At 36.9% G+C, this 20619-nt stretch overlaps 1 protein-coding gene across 1 annotated transcript in view; it reads right to left on the reverse strand.

Annotated features, from left to right (window-relative positions):
- USH2A (usherin) overlaps positions 1-20619 on the reverse strand; it is a 352517-nt gene that overhangs the window by 204846 nt on the left and 127052 nt on the right. Inside the window, exons 26-30 of the mRNA XM_072333648.1 lie at positions 17766-18039; positions 14347-14550; positions 14143-14223; positions 11780-11965; positions 707-820 (exon numbers count right to left, since the gene is read on the reverse strand). Of these exons, the coding sequence (XP_072189749.1) occupies positions 707-820; positions 11780-11965; positions 14143-14223; positions 14347-14550; positions 17766-18039 (859 nt within the window). The remainder of the gene's footprint in view (positions 1-706; positions 821-11779; positions 11966-14142; positions 14224-14346; positions 14551-17765; positions 18040-20619) is intronic.

The raw sequence follows: 20619 nt of genomic DNA on the forward strand, positions 1-20619 counted from the left end.
TTGAGTTCTTTTGGGAACATTTGCTCATGTAATTGATGTGTGTTATTACCAGGCTAGTCTCTAAAGCCAGAACCATAGCATTATTTTCTCTTACTTCCTGCTCCAGTTCTTAATGTAAACTTAGAAAACATTAATTTACACTCACATCTTTTAAGCTGGAGCCCAACAACATGTAAAAGAGTTTAGAAAAGGGAAAATCTGAACAGTGATTAATAAATAACTCAATTGGCATTCAGAGGTTTCATCATACTGAAATAATTGTTGCCTATTGCTGGTGTTTAGCAGTTAAAAGAAACCATGGAAATCAACCGTTTGATTCTCAATTTCATACTGTGCCATACAATCAATTCTTTTTAGTCAGACTGTCTCTAGATTTACTTCTGAGCCATAGTAAAATGAGGAAGCTTTCATTAATCTTTCAGATGCTTCATATTAATGACAAGGCTCTTGCATGAACAATGTAACAGCAATTAAAAAGCCCATTAATCTGCATTACAGCTATTAAAGATGCATGTCATTAAAGGGTATGGAGTTTGATTCATTTTCGCACCCCCCCAAAAAATGGAGCAATTATGGTCTGGCAATGCACTTTGTCATCAAATTAGGTTGGGGTTTTCCAGCAAATGGCTTTGCAGCATTTAGCTCTTCTCCTGTTTTATTATTCATGACTGAAATGTGGAAGTCAAGACCTTTGAAATTACTTTACCTTCTTGTGGAGTGGAGATGTTCAATGCATGCAAGCTCTCAGTACAGCCAGCCAAAGTGCAAGCGGTTAGGGTTACAGCATAGTTTGTGAAGGGACGCAAGCCTGTCAATACGCCTGCAACAGAAAAAAGCAAGGTGTTACGCATGTACATTGTACAGACCGATTACATACATACACAGATGTGGAAAAGAAAAAGGGTTTTAAGGTTTCGCTCATATCAGGCTACAACAAATTCTGTAAACCAAAGAGGCATTTTATTGTGTTCTTAATATTTGTCATGCAGCTAAGTTTCTTCACTTATTCTCACCAATAACACACACTACTTCAAGACTGAGATGCACATTGCATGCTAACCATGACAACAAATTTGAGGCTTCATTCTGATTGGTTTTTTTGCTTTTCTTTTTTTTTTTTTTTTTTTCCAGTTATTCATGTTGACTTTTCAATGAATTTTCACAGTCTCTTGGAACAGTTATTTTGATGTTTCCTCTCCAGTGTTGCCTCTACTTATTCATCTATAAACTCAAAACTCTTTTTTATATGAAATGTCCCATTTATATTTCATTACTTCATTGGCTGAATATAGTCCACATGCTTGCTAATACTGTAACATAATTCAAGCGACACAGTGACCAGGGATTTACAAGAAAGTAAGTATTAGTAAACTAGTCTTTTTTGGGTCCTGCTTGGGTTAGAGAAGAAAAGTTGAGGGACTGCCACATATATAATGACACCTTGTAAAGGATACAACAAATTGCTCAAGAGGTCAAGAAGTTACACAATATCCTGAACAGAAACATGCAGAAGGATTGTGTGGAAAAAAAAAAAATCAAAATGGTTTACAGCCACTTTGAGAAATGTCAGCAGTTCCCATTGGAAAATAGACCCAACAAGAAACTAATATTGAATGAAAAGTAATTAAAGATGGACAGATCATGTCAAGCTTTATTTCAAACTATGAAACAGCAGAACATGAGAGAATGTAATTCTTTGCCAAACAATCTCATGGTATGACACTCTAAAACTTGCCAGCATTATGCATACACAAACAGATAGAAAAAAGCTGTCCTTTGTGCTGCTCTTAGTTGAGTTACTACACAGAATGCAAAACACCTTTAAATTTCAGCAGAAAAATCCATGTTCTCACATAAGAATTTCACAGCCACAGAAAAACAGAGCTGGAGAATTGGATGCCGGAAGTTTATGGTTACAACGTGCTTATATTATTTTCTGAGTAGGACAGTCAGAGTAATTCTACTAATTTTTAGTGTTCGTTAATACATGTAATCACATGGAAACACAAAGTTAGCTTTTATTGAATTAGTTGTTTTTGTATTTTTTACTGGAATTTATCCAAAGACTTCAAAGATCAGCATTGTAAATGATGTTTCTTTTTTAATTTTCTGAGGTTCTGTTCTTATGTATGAAGGCGTAATCAGAAGTAGCAGCACTCATGCCAGAGTACCTGTGTTAAACTGAAACCAGTTGAACAGGATCGACTCTGGTAATAGATTTGATTTTGCAAAACCCATGTTGGCAGAGAAAAACTGTACTGCCTTCTTATTGTCTAGTGTAAATACTACATGGAAGAACGAGAATGTTGTGTCAGCCCTTACCCAAGCAAAGGTGTCTGTGGCAAAAGATGTATTTTAAGAGCATTCAATATGCACAAAAAAGAAAATAATGATGTTGCAAAATGTCAGTATCCCTGTAAAGCAGCAATGGTGGTATCTACAGAAATTCTCCAGCAAAGAAATGTCATTATTATTATTATTATTATTATTATTATTATTATTATTATTATTCAACAGTGTTATTTGTTTTGTTTTGGTTGGTTGGTTTGTTTTTGAATGAGACAGTAGAAAGCACTTCTTTCTAGATCACTGAAAGAAGGTACTTTTGGTACCATCAGCAAATAAACACATGCAGAAACCAAATCCTCTGTGACATTCACAGGTTCTTCGTTAAAAAGAGCATGGTAGAGATAGCATATGCTATCTCTCTATTCAGTCTGCTGTGCTTTAGAAAGCAATTCAGTTTTATATGTACAGTTAGTACTTATAGCATTCTTTTCTTATGAAGCAGTGAATTAATGCTCCTTGCATTTCATGATAGAAGACATTCTGTGGGGTCATCAATGGCTTCAGGCACTGAGAGTCACACTCACATTTCCAGTAAGATGTTCATAGCTGTAGAAGGTCTGGATTGGGTTGTTTGGTTGTGGTTTTTACTTTTGACAAAGCAGAAAGATTTTATATGAAGCATATTAAGTATCTGCAATCCAACAGAGTGTACATTATGTAGGTGGGTTTATGAAGGACAGTGAGAATTTGAAAAATAAAACCACCTTTCTGCAACAGAAACTATCTGCTGATTAAAAATAACAACAACACATTTTTTGCAAAATCAGCAACTAAAAACATACTTTGTTCATCTCATAATTAGTATCTTTTCTTCATGTAAACACTTGCCCTACTTTTTTTTCACCAAAGAAACAGATGTGCTACATAGGTAGGCAATAGAAAACACACAGATTTTATTTACATACTTCAGCAAACTACTTTTTCCTCAGCTGCCAACCTATCTGTTTGGCCAGCATCCACTGTAATCTGTTCTCCTTCATTATGTTAATCTGTGGGCGGAAAGATTTCTGTCATCTTCAAATCGCTTGTACAGCAATGGTAAACACCTTGGCCTGTCTGTAATTGGACAGGTGTCTGCATTGGTGTCACCCAGCTTCTAATTCAATTAAAGAACTGGCTGCTCTGCTCTCATTACCCACTCTTTTCCCCTGCACTTTTAGTCAGGCTGTGAAATTTACACCCAGTGCCTATCTTAGAGTACAAAGTCAGCAGTTCCACAGCAAACATCACCACTGATACACGTGAAATAAATTATAGCCCAGCAAAATAAATTCTGCAATAAAAAATAGCCTATGATCCAATGAAGATGGCTGACAGATTTTAAAAGACTTTTCCAGACTCCTCAATTTGCACACACGTAGATGACATCCCTTGTCCATACCCAACAACTGATGATCTGCTAAACAGTCCACTGGGCTTTCCAATATGGGATGTTAAAAAAGCAACTTTTGGCCACAATTATACTTCCATGTATTCTAGCAATGTTAGGAGAGAGGTAGAGAAACTGTCACCTTGATCAGGAAATAGAGGGACCATCAATATTTAAGAAGAGGGTCAGCCTCCCGCATTTGAGATGCAAGTTCCATTCATTCCACCTGCCACTTCAGAGAAGTTGAATCCATCCAGACTTAGAATTTACACCACAGACTATGTTCCTAGCCTTAAAATCTACACAGGGAATCAGAGATGGTAAATCATTCTAACATACCACTCCTATCTGCCCACTCAAAGAACCCTTGGAAATAAATTTAAGTTCTAACACAGACATTTTGACACAGTGACCCCATGAAACTGAATAATGTCATTTGTTAAATATGAATGTAAAGTTAACAGTCTAAAAGAGTGATCTGGAATCACACCTAGAACATTAAGCCCACTTTATATGCAAAACTAGCATTTAATTTCCTATACTTTTATTTAAATGATCTTTAATTATTTGCAATCTTTGAAGTTGGGGGCTAGAATTCTGCAAGAGTAAAAAATGTTCGATCTTGTGGATAAGGGACAAAAACATTAACATGAACAGCAGAAAGGGGTCAACAATGAATTTATGATAAAACAGACATGTTAACTGGTCAAAATGAATTGCACCTTTATAATCAACCCATTCATTATAACACAGACAATACATCAGAAGAGTAAATATCAGGCTTCTTCCTTTCACTTCTCCATAAAACAGACATTTCTTATATTCAGTACATCGAAAAGGGTGTTGTCATATCCTTAGAGGGTTCTGCCACAACATTCCAGTAGATTTGGAATGGAAAAGTGGTATTTTTCATCAAGGAAATTAATTATTTTACCACTAAGGTATGATTGCTCTGTTCACAAAGACCGAAAAACAGGTTCAAAGACTAGTATAATATTTTAATAATTTCCTCATGTAATTACAAGTTTGTTCTAAAAGCACTGTCTTCACTTCCCTGATTTACTATCCTTCTTGTATAGGATGTTAGTTCAACACATCACCTGATCTTCAGAGATGGCACACTTGCTTACGGTAACTTGGAGCTTTTATTTTGTGTATCAGAATAAAAACTGAGGTGAGTTTATTCTGAAAAGCCCACTCACCTACACACAGCTCACAAAGAAACAGCTATTTAATCTTACAGCTGTAACATGAATTCTAAAATTATTTTCTTCTTGTCAAAAAATAAAATGAAAACGCTCTGTTAAGATGGTGGAAGAGAAGCATTTTGCAAGGTTAATTCAATTTTTTTTTTTACAGGTCACTTTGGATTTGGATTTTAACCATAACCAGGAACTGCTTTTATACAAAGCCTGAAAATACAGCTCTGATACCGAACATAAAGATTCCCAAAGTCAACCACAGAGCTTATCCACACAAGTTCCATTTGTTTTTTGCCCAAGGGGCTCTTTCTAGCCAGACTTTTACACAGATTCCTCCCTGAGACTCTACTTTGTAAGGACTTACTGTAAAGTACAAATTGTGCAACTGAAACAATATTCAACCTTATAGATGTATCATAATGGTTTTTTTTTTGAGCTGTTAAAAAAAATAACACACCAAATCTTCTCTCCCCAAACCTCAGCTATCTAGCCAACTTGAACCCCTGAGGTCCTCTACAGCATCTGTCTAACAAAGTCACTTGTGTGTCGAGATGCATCACTGCCACAGTACACTTAATCACAGTCCACTGACCAGAAAAGGAAGTCCTCAACTGACTTTGTGTTTTCGACAGATTGTAGCAAAAACTGCTAAAGTACATGTGTCTTCTATGTACGCATCTCTGAGCTGTAAGCCTCTGCTCATCAATCTGTCGCATACATCTGCATTTTTAAAGCATCTTTTACCATAAGCAGAGTGTGAATCAAAATGCTTTGGCTTAGAAGAACAAAGAAGTTTGCTTTGGTGGCTGGCTTGGAAGACCCTTTTCCTTTTTTCCCAGCAATTCCTACTTTATCATCAACCAAGCACAAGCTCCAATGGTCTCAAAAACGCAATTCAGGTTGCAACATTTCAAGGAAGGCTGAAATTCCTTCACTACACACAACCATACACTCTTGCTGCTTTAATTTGCAGAACACCATAACCCAACGGTCTCATTTTGCACCAGACACTGTTTAGCCACAGAAAGAATTGGTTCATAATATCTTATCACTCTGTTCCTCTTGATCCTCCCAGATAACTTTGACACTGTTAATTTTCTACTGTATGATTAATTTTAAAAGTCTGCAGAGAAGGGAAGATTCTTAACTCTTTGCAAACTATGTCTATAAAAAGATAGCAATAATTCCCTTTATTTCTCACAAGCATAGGAAGTTTAATTTTTTAGTTTCTATCAATAAATTATCAGTACGTAGCTAAGTGCTGATGTAATCTGGATAAAATTTTCAGGTTTATATGATCAGATAATTTACATTTCATATGAATTTATAGAACAGCAATAGACTGTAAACAAGATTCATATAGATCTAAACTCAATCCATTTAGAACGTTAATATTGCAAAACGTTACTATCATTCGTGCTTTAAAATGCATATATTGAAAAATATGCTTCTAGTCTGCTAAAGCCTGCTAAGTGAGAAGAGATAAGAACCTATGTTCTGCCACTCTGATTTAGAGTCACCAGGAGCTCAAGCGCCACCTGACAATTTAGAGGAACCTAATGGGCATCGACAGATCTATTGGCTGCCCTATGTTACATTAGCTGCAGCAGTCAGGCAGGGAGCTGAGCAGAGGCTCAGGTGCAACTGCTTGTATATGCCTGTAGACTCCTTCAGTTCCTTCCACTGAGAGAGATGTGCCTGTACATTTGGCACTGCAGGGCCTGGCCCTCAGGCTGCTTCTGCAGCCCTCTGACTCCCAAACCCTGCAACAGGTGACGGTACATGTCTGTAGGCAACCCCAAAATTACTGCTTTAAGCCCCTTTGCAAAATGAAGTGGGGTCTGCCAGGCAGATACAGATGCTTTGCACTGCTAGCTTACGCCTGGAAGAAGTCTCACTCGTCATTTCAGTCGGAATGAAAAGCTCTCCTCCAGAGTATTTTCTTTAAACACTGTCATTTGCCAGGCTGGCAATGAGCTTTCCCTCACCCCACTGGCAAGCCTAGTCAGTGGTAGAAAGCCTGACTTCCTCTTCTGAGAGAAAATTCCCCAACCTTCCAAAGCCAGGGCACAGCCTTATCACAATGATTAACCATATCAAATCATCAAATTAACTTTTCCTGAGATAGTCAACTGCCAAGCATAAAAGACTTAAGGGTGAAAAGAAATCATAAGCTCATTTCAAGGGGGAGAAGGAATGGCAACTGAGGACATTTGGAGGATAAACTGACAACAACTTCCTCCTCATCATGTGTGCAACCACAACTTCAGCACTTGGTTATTGTGGTAATGAGATACATACAAAGAGCTACAGTAACCATGTGAAATGGAGCATTAAAAAAAGAACTCTTTAATGGAGATACAAAATGTCTGAGAATTCTTTTGCTGAAGAACTTAATGTTTGCAGCTTTCACTACTGTTCTTCATTGCCTGTAATTGGGAGCTGGTGAAACTTAAGAGACTTGTGTATCTCCTGAATTCTATGATTTTGAATTATAAAATGTATTCAGTTTGAATTATAAAATGTATTTCTCTTCAGTGCTTGACAACAGAGGCATCTTTGCTGGGACAGATAAAAGCAAATGCCATTTTCTATCTGAATACTGGGTCTAAACTGGGAACTCATGAAAACTGAAGGTATGGGCACATGATACCAAGTATGCAACAATGCTGATTCAGACACTGAGAGTCAAGAAGAACCTGAAGAGAAGCTTAGGGTTATTTCTCAGCTATTTTCTGTGTCAGACAGCAGGGTATTTGTGTGTTTTTTGAGCATTAATTGATAAGGATGAGAAACGATCACCTTGCTGGATTAATTTTCCGATGGTAAAAACTTGCTAAGACAACCAGACAAGCCTTAAGGCTAAGCAATAATCCCCTCTTCATTTTCTTCTAGATGTAATGAGACACCCATGGGAAAGTGGCTGAACACTCTAAACCTTCCCACAGCTGCAGCCAGTTAGTAACTATCTCAGAAAACCCTATGTTTAAATCAACTTTTGAAAACAATCTTCTCTGCCTAAGCACAGCAAGCAACTTGCAGCCAGCCATATTGGGAGTCAGTGATACAAAGGATCACATGAAAAGGAAGATTAAATTACTGCTAAATCAGTATAGAGCTCACTTTGACTTAGATTTTCCTAACTGATATGACAACCTGATAGACTTCTATAATAAGATGAAAAGCTTCATAAATGCAGAGATAGAAATAGATGTTATCTTAACCTTAGTATAGCCTTTGATGCTGTCTCCCATAGCATCCTCACAGACAAGCTGACAAAGTACAGATAAGTGGACAGTGAACTGAAAGTTAGCTGCATAGCTGGACCCAGAAGGTTATAATAAGTGGCATAAAATCCAGGTGAAAGCAAATCAGAAGCATTTCCCATGGGTGGGATACTGGGGCCACTGCTGCTCAATATCTTCTGCATTCTGTACTGTACTGCGTTCAATTCTGGTGCTCCCAACAGGAGGACATCGAGCTGTTGGAATGGGTCCAGAGGAGGGCCATAAAGATGATTCAGGCTGCAGCACCTCTCCTGTGAAGACAGGCTGAAGGAGCTGGGGCTCTTCAGCCTGGAGAAGTTTTTAGGGGGATCTCTCAGCAGCCTTCCAGTACCTGAAAGGGGCCTAGATTTAGACTAGGTACTATGAAAAAATACCATGAAAGTGGTGAGACATTGGAACAGGTTGCTCAGTTAAATTATAAATGTCTCCTACCTGGAAGTATTCAAGGCCAGGCTGGATGGGGCTGTGACCAACCAAGTCTAGAGGGAGATGTCCCTGTCTGTAGCAGAGGGCTGGAACTAGGTGGTCTTAAAGGTCCATTCCAACCCAAACCATTTAGTAATTTTCTCTTTAAATCCTTGCAATGCAGAATTCTCCTGTAGTGCAGGACACGTCAGAGATTACAACCACCAGGTAACAAAATCACATTACATTTACCATTCTGACCAGTCTTGCAGCTCTTGGTGACCATGGATGTTTTCTAGGATTTGTATTATTTTCCAAATGCAGATTATCCAGCAGGCTACAATATAAGTGTGAGGGTAGCAACTGTTAGTTTCCACTTCTTTCCACCTCCTCCTATCCTGCCAACACTCTTACATATGAACAAAATTAGTTTTGAGGGATTACGGCGTTATACTCTCCAAGTACAGCTTGTTTATTTTAAGTTTAAAAAGCAAACTGACCAAGACTTCCTCAAAACTGATTCAAAACAAAAAGAGAAACTTATAAACAGTGGTCTATCCACAATGAATGCAGCACAATTAACAAGAGAATAAAGGAGGAAAATTGTTAAAAAAATAGGAAAACTAGGACAATTAGAATTTTAATGAGAGAAAACTGTTGACATTTTTAATACTCCAGCCATGGATACTGTTGATTCATCACTTGACATTTCTTATTTTTTCCATTATAACTCTCATGTTTGAGGGCAGCCATTTTCCAATGCTCACAAACCAATCCTTCTGTGTAGCTTGCACTGAAATCAATGGGCTACAGACAAAACCACGTCTATCAGGAGCAGTGATTTAACAGAAATAGTTTTTCACTTGTCTCGGTTCTGACCTCAGCATGAGGACTTGAATTACATATTTCATACAACACTGAAACTGGGAAATACACTTCTAAAATATCAGGCAGCAGTTATAAATAACAGAAGGAACTACTCCTTTCACACAGACAAAACTGAATCTGAAAACTTACTGCCATAGCAAGTTACACGAAGCAAAACCATAAATGGTCAACAAACGAAAGATAATACTACCACAGACCACTATGCACAGTAGTGAAGATGCAACTTCCAGATGAAAAATTAGATAAACTACCATCTTAAGTCATATTAACAGGATGACTCACTTTCTGTCATATTCCCAAGAATCTACAATCTGACATTATCAGAGAGGACAATGGTTGAATAGAGACATTTTTAAGTTCTTAGGGTCACTTAATTTTGCGTTATTCAGCACTTATTGCCACAAAGAACAAAAAAAAAGAAGGATCTATTTAATATAATACAGAGGAATGACTTACCCCTCTGCCTCCTGAAAGCTGTATGTGTATACCTCTTCCCTATCCAGCAAAGGGTAGACTTTTCATAACCTTAACATACAGCCATAGCATAATACCAATAAGAATTAAACTAAAATTAAGTTCAAAACATTAGCTATTATCTAACATAGGCTATCTAACATATGGTTGAAAATTTCTTTTAATGTAATTTATATTGCATTTCCACGCAGAGTATTCAAACAAAAAGTTCGTCAAATCACAGTAATAATGAAAAGCCAATGCAATTTATGTGTTGCAAACACATCATTAACAAATAGTCAAGAACATTCCAATTGAAGAAAAAATATATGCATGTTAGATTTGAAAATTTATATCTACATTACAGCAGAGAAAAACACAAAACATATATTTATGTAAAAACATTGAACACGTGTTACTTGGGCTTCGGGAAAACAGCAGTAATATACTGCTGAAAGGTTAAGGCATTTTCCACAATTGTTATATTGCCCGAAGTCAAGCCTTACTAAGGCACTAGCTTAGAGCACTGTCATTAGAGCTTGTTTAATTTTATGAATCATATAATTAATTTTAGGCAGAGAATAAATAAACAATAAGGGTAAATAAGAAAGTCAGACCCTCCTGCCAAGAAGACAGGTCACAAAATGATCTCTGTGTAGTGGGCAGACTCTCACACTTCTAAAAACATCCAGCTCCTACAGGTAAAAATAACAGGACTCCAGAAAATGCATCTCATACGCAGTAGCTCCTGTTCACAACCCACAGCTGAGTTAGCAAACCCACTAAAAGTGAAGTTCCAAATTCCTTCCTTATATTAACCCACTTCTCAGTAGTAGCAAGCAAAGTATCTGATAAACATAACTGCATGCTACATCCCACTGAAATCAGTTCAGTTTACGTGGTCAGATTTAGGCAAGTATATCAGGTGTTTTGGTCTATCACGTTGAATAGCATCCTATGGGACTCAGATTTAGAGTTTGCATAGTTAAAATAGATGTAAAAACTGGAGAAAGTAACAATGTATACTAAAGAAAAACAAAAATAACTGAATTCCCCTATAAAATCACTACTAGACTATGAAAAATAGTCTAACTAGAATTTGTTTTCAGTATTTAGATGCATTTTAATTTCTATTGCTCTTTGAAGTCAATACATTGCACGTATGTTGGTGCTGACAGTATTACAAGGGCTTCTCTGAAAGTTATATCACCTATTTTATTATGTTGGCCTACAGAGTCAGTGGCAGATGGTGGTGGTATGGCAGAAAAGGTTGAACCTTCCCATCAATATTCCATTATATGTAGTTGCTGTGAGACTTATGGAAGCAAAGGGGCAGTCTGAAAAAATGGCGTCAGACATGGAAATGCATCTGAAGAAAAAGGATGTCACCAAATTAATTCTCCACGTGAAAGAAATGGCACCCACTGTCATTCATCAACATTTGCCATTCGTTTATGGAGACCAAACAGTGAAGGTGAGCACAGTGAGGTGGTGAGTGGTGTGTTTCAGAAGTGGTGACAGCAGGTCACCTCCACCGGTGCAGATTTTTGCAATTGCAGCCTGCAGGTCCTTATTTCTGGTGAAAACACATAGCTTATGGTGGACACTTGTGTTGACAATGTTTTGTAGCTGAAAGTTTGCTCTACCAAACAGTGCTATTGTGTTCTTTGTATCTGTCATAGTTTCCAAGGAAATAAATACTTTTGGAGCAAGTAGATATGCTCTTTATACATGAAAATAGACAATACTTTATAGTTCAACAAAAGGAGGTATAAACACACCATGTTATTAGATACACCTAGAAAATGGTACTTAACAACATTTACCTGTGAGCATACTAGTGTCAGCAAGCTCAGCAATAGTGATGGGTACACTGGGACCATCCTCTTCATATGCTTTCAAAATGTACTTCTCAATTACACCTATGACCCCAGCAGGTTTGTCCCAGGTGACCTCAATGCTGTAACCATTTATACTGTGAACTCTTGAGGGAGTTGGCACATTTTGTGGAACTGTGGAGGGATAAAATAGAAAATAGAGAAAATGGCAGTTCTAAGGAGACTATTGCCCCTATTCTTCACTTTTAATGGCTGCAGTAAATCAGACTCAACCATTAGCATAAATACAATTTATTAGAGTTGTAACTTTTCAGCACTGATTTAATATGACTGCACATCTTGAGCTATTCGGTTTAAGCTATATTTCAAAACCATCAAAACTCCATCTACATAACATTCCTTCTCATCTTGTTGAGGTTTTCTGAAAACATTTAATGTATCAAACATATTTAAGCATCACTCAAAAAGAGGAGGTGGATTGCATGCAGCTAGCAGGTTTGGGCATTATAATCAAGCAACTGAATGATGCAACAGAGACTGCAGCAGAGAAGAGTTTGACATTTATCTGTTGGATATCTAAGCCACAGACTGCCAAAGACATGAAACATTTCTAAAAATAGTACATCCTCATTTACAAAAAATTAAGCTTATTAATTTATTTTCGTATCTCTGAAATGCCAGATAACTATATGAGAGTAAAACAGATTTTGTTATGGGGGGTAGGGAGGGAAGAAAATGAAAAGAAAAATGAAGATGCTTAGAAGAACTGGAAAGTTAAGCTCATGCAGCTAATTAGAAAAATAAAAAATAAAAAAAAATCCCATTTCCCTTAACCTTTAACTATTTATTAGATATTTCTATATCAGGTAAAGGTCTGTCCAGTAACAACTTCATCACAGATGACTGCACAAGCTATAGAGAGGAAAGGCCCAAGGAACACAATGGCAGGATGATGGATGATGAATTTGCTGTAAATGCATGTGGACTCCCTAGCCCTGCTGATGATCATTTGCTTTTCTCACCATCAAATAACCACTTTTTATATAGTTTTAAGTTTTATTAAATACATTCAAAGACTTGGCTTAGTTGTGGTTGTTTTGTTTTTAATTAGAAGAGTGCTACAGTGCAAAGTATGAAAATACTTGGAAGTTGTGATTCTTGTACAAAAAATGTGATTCTCTAGGAAAACCCCTGTTACTGCAGCATTATACTGATTTTATTAGTCCTGAAGTGTATCACAGGGCAAGGTAAGGTACTCTATAGCAGATGGTCTTCTCATAAGGGACACAACAAAACCAACTCAAAAATAATTAAGTAGTGCAATTATTCTCCAGCCCTAGGGATCATATAGCTGTTCAATGTTGTGGTCATCTTGTGAACAAATTTATGGGAAAGCTTACTACTGTCAGACAGTTGGTATGAAAAAATATATATACCTTCTCTTCTGGTTAGTAAAAAAAATAATGACACAATTATGTAAGAGCGTATTATCAAGTCAAATATTCACATACATATTGTATCTTTTTTTAAGATCTTATATTGAGTATCTTTCACCAGAATGCATTGAAAGAATGCAGACAGGCTTCCATTTATGAAAAATAAAATGTTGAATAAAAAAAATGCAGGACTAAATCTTCAAAAACTTGCTGGCCAATTTAAAAGCACTGGGAAGAAAGTTTCCCTCATGATAATTATGTATTATGTTCCTTTGGAGCCCTCTTCACAAGCCACAAACTTTTCTGTTAAATATTCACAATCTGCACGTTACTTGTAAAAAAATTCCTTCCCCCATCTACATCATTCAGAAGCAGTGAGCAGTGTATGCATGTGCAGCATTCAACGTAAAAAAAGAAGTTGCAATAGATCCCGATCTCACTTACAGCTACATGGCTTTGTATCTTTCACAGCATGATGCTCCTGATATTCTCCAGTATCTCCCTCCTCTGCACTTAATTTAGTATCACTCGGTCATACATGGGAAAATACAGTTACTTACTTTAGCAGACTCCTGTAAATGTGAATTTGGATGTGTACATATCAACATGCCTAGACAAGACTGTTCTTATTCTGTTAATGTAGTTCAATTATTTCACATTCCTAGCTCTCAAACAATGGCATAATATAATATATATTTGGAAAATACTTTGAATTATATTAAGTATTTGCTTAAATATGTTGCAGATGAAATAAGACAGTAATCTGCAATTATTCAACGCATCAAAGACTTTTGGTACCTGTAGAAATACTATGTGACTTAGACTGCTCAAAATTCTTGTGATGGGTTTTTCTTCAACCTAATATTAGATAGCACATGAAAAATGGACATAAGTAAGCCTTAAAGCCATATTTACCTGATTCTCTTGTACGAGCACGGGTCCATACACTAGATACTGATCCTCCTTCATTTGAGGCAACCACCCTATAAAGGTATTCTTCAAAGACCACAGAGATGCAGAAGAGGGGAGGAAAAAAAAGAACAAAGACTGAACACGGTAACACATTAATACAGAAGGAAATAAAAATGATATATTTCATTGAAGGAACCAATGTGTTACCTGTAAATGGTTGCAGACCATTCTCATAAACACTCTGCTCTTTTCCTCGGTATACTAGGATGGAGTCATTTCCCCTGCAGTTAACAGCACTGTCAGTTGATAGGCATCCATCCAGATTGACTCTGACAGCACTGCTGGACACAGATGCCAAGTTAACGACAGCACCTCGTGTAAATTTAACATCCTTCATGCAACCACCGAAACCTAGCAAACAGTAAGGGATTAGTATCACATAAAGAGCCTCAGTCATTACTTAAGAATCACATTCATTCCTATTGAAACTATACTTTCAACAGTAAAGACTGTAATAGAAAAACGTTAACTTCCAGTGTAAGAAATTTGTCTCTTCTTTCAAGGAGTGATGCTGGTAAAAATTTCTGACATTCTAGTTTTGAATTCCTGCCTTCTGGAACCGCACTTTCATTGTTATCAATTCTACTCTATAAGAAAATATTTGTTTGCTGCTCTGCCTCTTCTGCCTTTAAAATTACTACCATAAAAGTGATTCTGATTTTGAAAACTGGCTTTCCATTGCTTGACAATACTTTCTTGATAAATTGAGAAGAATATGTACATTAAAAATATACTCAAGAAATGATAAAGATAAATCCAAATAGGTCTAAATCTGGCATATCATTTGCAAGCATATTCTGAAAACATAATTCTAAACAGCTTGTTGGCAAGAAAAATTTAATTAAGTATCTATTTATATACGTGCGTGTATGAGTATATATTTGTGTGTGAATGTAACATTGTTAGCAACACTACAAATATGTTAACCTGGTTATTTGCAGTAACAACACTGGAAAATCTCAGTAAATGTTGAACTTTCCCACCATTACTTAATTACATTTTGTTACTGTACGACAGATGGCAGCAGAGGGGCACCCTGATAACATGTCATCAGACATGGAAGCACATATGAATCAATGGTATGGAATTGAACTCCTCCATGCGGAAAAAAAATGGCACCCACTAGCATTTGTAGATGCTTGCTGAACATTTATGGAGACCAAACAATGGACAGTGAGGTTATATAGTTATTGCACTTTCTAAGGAAATAAATAGAGGGCATTATTTTTGGAACGACCTCAGATCTGGCTAAAGTTCAGTGCTCATTAGGTAAAAGTATAACCAAAGAGAACAGTAACCGAACTGAAGACTTCAATTCACCTAAGATTTAACTACGTTAATTGAAAATTAGTCTTACAGAGATTAGTGCTCTTGTTTTAGCTTTATGATAGCATTATATTTTTATATACTGTTACACATTATGTACTTCTACTGCCCTTACATCTGAAAGATGGCAGATAAGAACAACAATCATATTTAACCACCTAAATTGAGAATCAATATTCATAGATAGTTCCTGAAAAAGGGACACCGAATGTGGATACTGATTTTGAACAATTCTCTAAAACAAATTCTCTCTTCACTGTTAGGAACTATGAGAAACTGCTCTTTATATTGCACACACCTCTGTTAAAGTCAACTCTTATTCCACAGGGATTTACTCAGTTTCTAGACATTTTGTTGCAGAGCAAATAATTAATACCAGTCTGCAGAAGCATCTTAATTGCTAGGCAAAAAGAACAATTGCCTAATTTCTGTTTGAGATGCATGCTATAAAACATATTTTAATCCATTACATTCATTTTCATTTGAGTCCTCGCTATTTGGGAACTTCAGACTGGTGTCAGTCAAGTAATGTTTATCTGTGCTCAGGTAGCTGCAGAGTAAGTCAGTACAAATTCTCACTGACTTTTCTTCCAGCTCATCTTGAATATGTAGCATTGAAAACATATTTTCTACAGATAATAATTATAACAGCCCTGTAACACTAGAGGAAACCAAAACACAGATGTTGCTACTTTCTCAGCTGTCTGCCCTAACATCCTATGGAGCTGTGTCCTGTTTCAATCTTACCTACGTTTGTTGCCTAACCTTCTCATTACCAATATCATTCTGGTTGGTCACAGTGATAGAAACTGACAGGCTACATTTGAGAGCATGATAGGGTCAGACATAAGTTAAGAATATTCACTCAAGCCAAGATTTTAATATGTAGGTGCCTTGCTCAACTAAATCCACATTTAGGAACACAAAAATATGTTTGTTGTCAGAAGTTCTAAATACAAATTCACTTCCACCATCTTATTTTGCAGTATGCTGAGCAGGCTTGGTGAAAAAAACTAATGTTTATTGATGTGCTTGAATGTGTACTTCAGACTATTTTGCCCTATATCAGTTCTTTTTGCTGCAGGAGCTCAGAATGCATCCACTGACAAGCCCATACCATCTGCTACAAGGCAACACTGACAGAGGATGACTGGCTAGCTCTTTTGAGCCATAAAAATTGCCCATATAGAACCTGAAGGAAGACTATAAAATATATATGATATCCACTGCTGGAATGATACTTAAAATAATATTTTTGAGCTGTCTGTGAACGTTAGTGCTTTGATTTGATTCAACCTATCTGTAGCTGTGAATCCACAAGGCTGCAATGCAGCTCTGCAGAGTTTACATGAATATGTGTATTCAATGAGAGCACAAAGTAGTCACTTGATTCCCTACTGATCACTTACTGATTGCTACTTAGTTGGCTATCATAACTGAAAAATACAGCATAACTGATAAATACCACAATAAGAAAAGACCCCCAAAATAAAGAGGGCTAATTTTAAGACACTTTTTGGAATCCACTTCATATAGTCAAACCTTAGGTGCAGACTATTAACAGCAAGCTGCACCTAATACTTCTCTTTTCCCCAGAAATTTGATCTATCTCAGAACAAAAGGGACCCAGCAAATTTCTCTTTTGCTCCTGGTAATGCAGAAAAACATCACCAGATAACATAGCTGAAATCCTAATTCAGAATTTTATATTTATTGATTTTTCTTTTTTAAGACCATAATCAACTACTGCCTGCAAAAGGACTAATCAGCCTTCAACTCTGGCAACTTGTGCCAATACTCAGCTACACCACAGTGGTTTAAGATAACTGTGCTGTATTCCATTGTGTTCTTTGTCAGATCTGCAGCTAACACGTCAAAATGATCAAGAGAAACAAGTTGATTCAAACAGGCTTTCTCTGAGGAAAATCTGAGCTCTTCTTTTGGTTGGGCACCCCATTTTGCCACCCTCCAGATTCATCCAGTTGGATTCCTTCACCTGTCAGTAGATTGGAAGGATTTTATTCCATTACAAAGGGACTGAGAGCAAAATAAAGCTGAGTAGGTGGGGATAACTGATAGTTAAAGTAACAGTGCATGGGAGGACACAGGAAATTATCTGCTAAACTTGGTAAATGCTACATATTCAAAAATGTAAGCTCTGGGCAGCAGAAAGTCCACCATCAACCTTGCACGTGAGAAAAGTTTCTAAAAATGTGACAAACACTTGATTGCCACCTTACCTTGTTCCGATCCCAGATCTTTATAGACATTCTGAATCTCCGATGGGACTCCTCCTATGTAGACAGGAGAGTTCACTTTCAGTTGCTGAATGCTGGGTTCCAGTGTCTGCTCTCTCAGCTCATTCACACTTGCTGAAACTACAGAGCCCTCCTTGTTCACAGTTACTTTCTTCCAATTTCCATCACAATAAGACAGTCCTAACCAGAGATCCACTTGGGTAAAGACAATGCCAGTTTGCAGCAAGACGTTTAGTATTCCGCTTTTCAACTCAATCTATATATTTTAAAACAGAAAAAGAGATTCTGAAAAAAGCACCACATACAGAGAAATAAAATCTGAGCACTCTGGAGATAGTTAAAAAATAATCAAGTAAAAGAAGGATAAATATACTTTTATATCCTCTGGAAAGTGGAAATTACAATAAAATTGTTCACATAAACCATGCTAATTTGCAGTTAATTCAGAATGCAGGAACACATTCGAATTTTTTGACAACTGATTTTGGGACTAAGGGAAAAGATGAAGAATCAGGGCTAGTTTGCTTTTTACTTATTTTATTATTATTATTATTATTTGAGAATGAGAAAACAGTTTTTACCTATCAATTCATTGTTTTGAAAGAACGTAACAAGATAACAATGAAATGAAATGTCAGATCTGATTAAGCTCTTTTAATTGGCTAGTGAACTCAATTTCCAATTTCTCCAGCATACGCTGTTTCTGTATTTCATCTTCATTCTCCTAAATATTTTAAGAAAATTACTGGTTTTTGTATGTGCTTTTTGAGATTAATATGCCACTTTTCTAATAGAAAAATATTCTACCTAAATTATCACTGCAGAAGTTTCCAGATGTTTTACTGTAGGGACTATTTATCCTCACTGGTTAGAATGCAAGTGGTGTGAGAATGTCAATTGGAAGGTATAAAGCATTAAATACAAAGATGATGAACTTGTGGTTGAAAAATATGGATAAGCTCACAAAAAAAGCTTTTTCACACTAAAATCTTATTAAGCAAAAAAACCCCAACAAATTTAATATAAATGCTTAGCACTAGTATTGACAAGCTGACATATTTAGGTTACTGATAACATTAATACTTCAGTATTCATAATCAGATTGTATTTTCTTAACAGGGAACCTAGTATAAGAAAGAACTCAGTACTTGACATGCCATTGACAATATAGATCCTGCTTTAAATTGCACACTGACTGCTTGCTCAGAGGGTGTTCCCTTCTTTACTTGTTTTGTTGGGACCACAGCTTTTCCAGTTTCCATAAGTTTATAGCCCTTTATAGAAAAGGGCTCTAAAACACAGGTTAAGGATAGATTTGTTGCATCAGTGCTGATGACTACAAATTGTAAAAGCAGTCCATTGAGCGAGTCAACATTTCTCTTTACTGATGAGTTTTAACATAAATCACACAGGGCTATCAGGAAGAAAGCATTTCAGCTGCATGACTACAGCAGTACACCAGCAAGTCTGCTAGACCTGGCTGCTGGAGAGATGACACGGTGTTTGACATGGGGTCAACTGCTCAGAACATCCCATCTTCCAATTCACTCATCCTGACACAGTCTTAAAGCAGGCAGAGAATGATGCCTGTGCTTTTTGTGATGATCTGGACTGACATTCAGAATGCGTGGGCACAGCTAGAGAGAGAGAAGCACTGTTCAGTTTGAGATTCTGCACAGTAAAGATAAATATAATAAAGATAAAATCATCCTGGATACATCTAGCACTTACAGGACCTTCTCTCTAGTATTGAGTAAAGGTTCAGAAAAACACCAGATGAATTCATAGATCAAGAATGCACTGGACAGCATTAGAAAGATGGTAGACAGTGGGTCCAAGGAGATGATTCTTCCTTTCCATTCATGGCACGTGAAACCATATCTGGAGTATTGTATCTAGCTGTGGACATTCAAGTACTAAAAAAGTACTGAAACCGGAGTGAACTGAGTAATGGGACACCAGGTTCTCAGGGATGGAATACCTGATGGATGCGTGAGAAGAGGCTGAGAGAAGTGAACTTACTCAGTCTTAAGAGTAGGTGGCAGGAGAACTTTCATCTCAATTTAACTACCTTGTGGGAAGATATAGAGAAGACAGACTCTTTCAGAAATATATACCAAAATGATGAAAAGTCAACAGACAAGATGTTAGAAGAAAAATTAGGGTTATACATCAGGACTATAATTTCTTTTCCTTAATAGACAGTCAAAGGTTGGAACAGGCTGTAGAATCAGAGAAGCCATGGACTGCCCAACACTGGTAACTCTCATCTTAGACACTTATTCCACCTCTGTGTACTTTTTTTAAGAGCAATTATTTTGTGTTGACTCGGGGTTTGTCTCTTTGCAGCTTTGCAGAAGCAAACTGGCTCTTGAATTCAGAATCAGCTTAATGAGTACCAGTGCTCTGCAAGCTGGTGCCACTGTTACACATAAGATTGGAAACGCATAACATTTATCTACTGTTGAATTGGTCAGCAGCAAAATCTGTGGTGCAAACTATCAGCAGGCACAGAACCTTCTTTCAGCCACAAATCTACAAGGAGATGTGCCAGAGCAAGAGCCAGTGACTCGTACTAGCTTTTCTGGTCACCATTTGCTCAAAATTATTATGTGTGGATCCAAAGAGAAACAGATTGACCTCTCTAGCTTCAGTTGATAATCTCAGGTCATGAAACTCATGGAAGAAATGGCTTTTACACAAAGCACCTTTCTAAGACATAATTTTGTCTTGGCCAGAAGACAAGACAGACTTCTTTGGTTGTTTGGTAGCAGGCCAGCCATGTGTCATTCCAGTACTGTAAAGCTAGTAAAAGAAGTGTGATTTATGCAAAAGA

Source organism: Excalfactoria chinensis, chromosome 3 (assembly GCF_039878825.1).
Source record: "Excalfactoria chinensis isolate bCotChi1 chromosome 3, bCotChi1.hap2, whole genome shotgun sequence".
Classification (NCBI taxonomy): Eukaryota; Metazoa; Chordata; class Aves; order Galliformes; family Phasianidae; genus Excalfactoria; species Excalfactoria chinensis.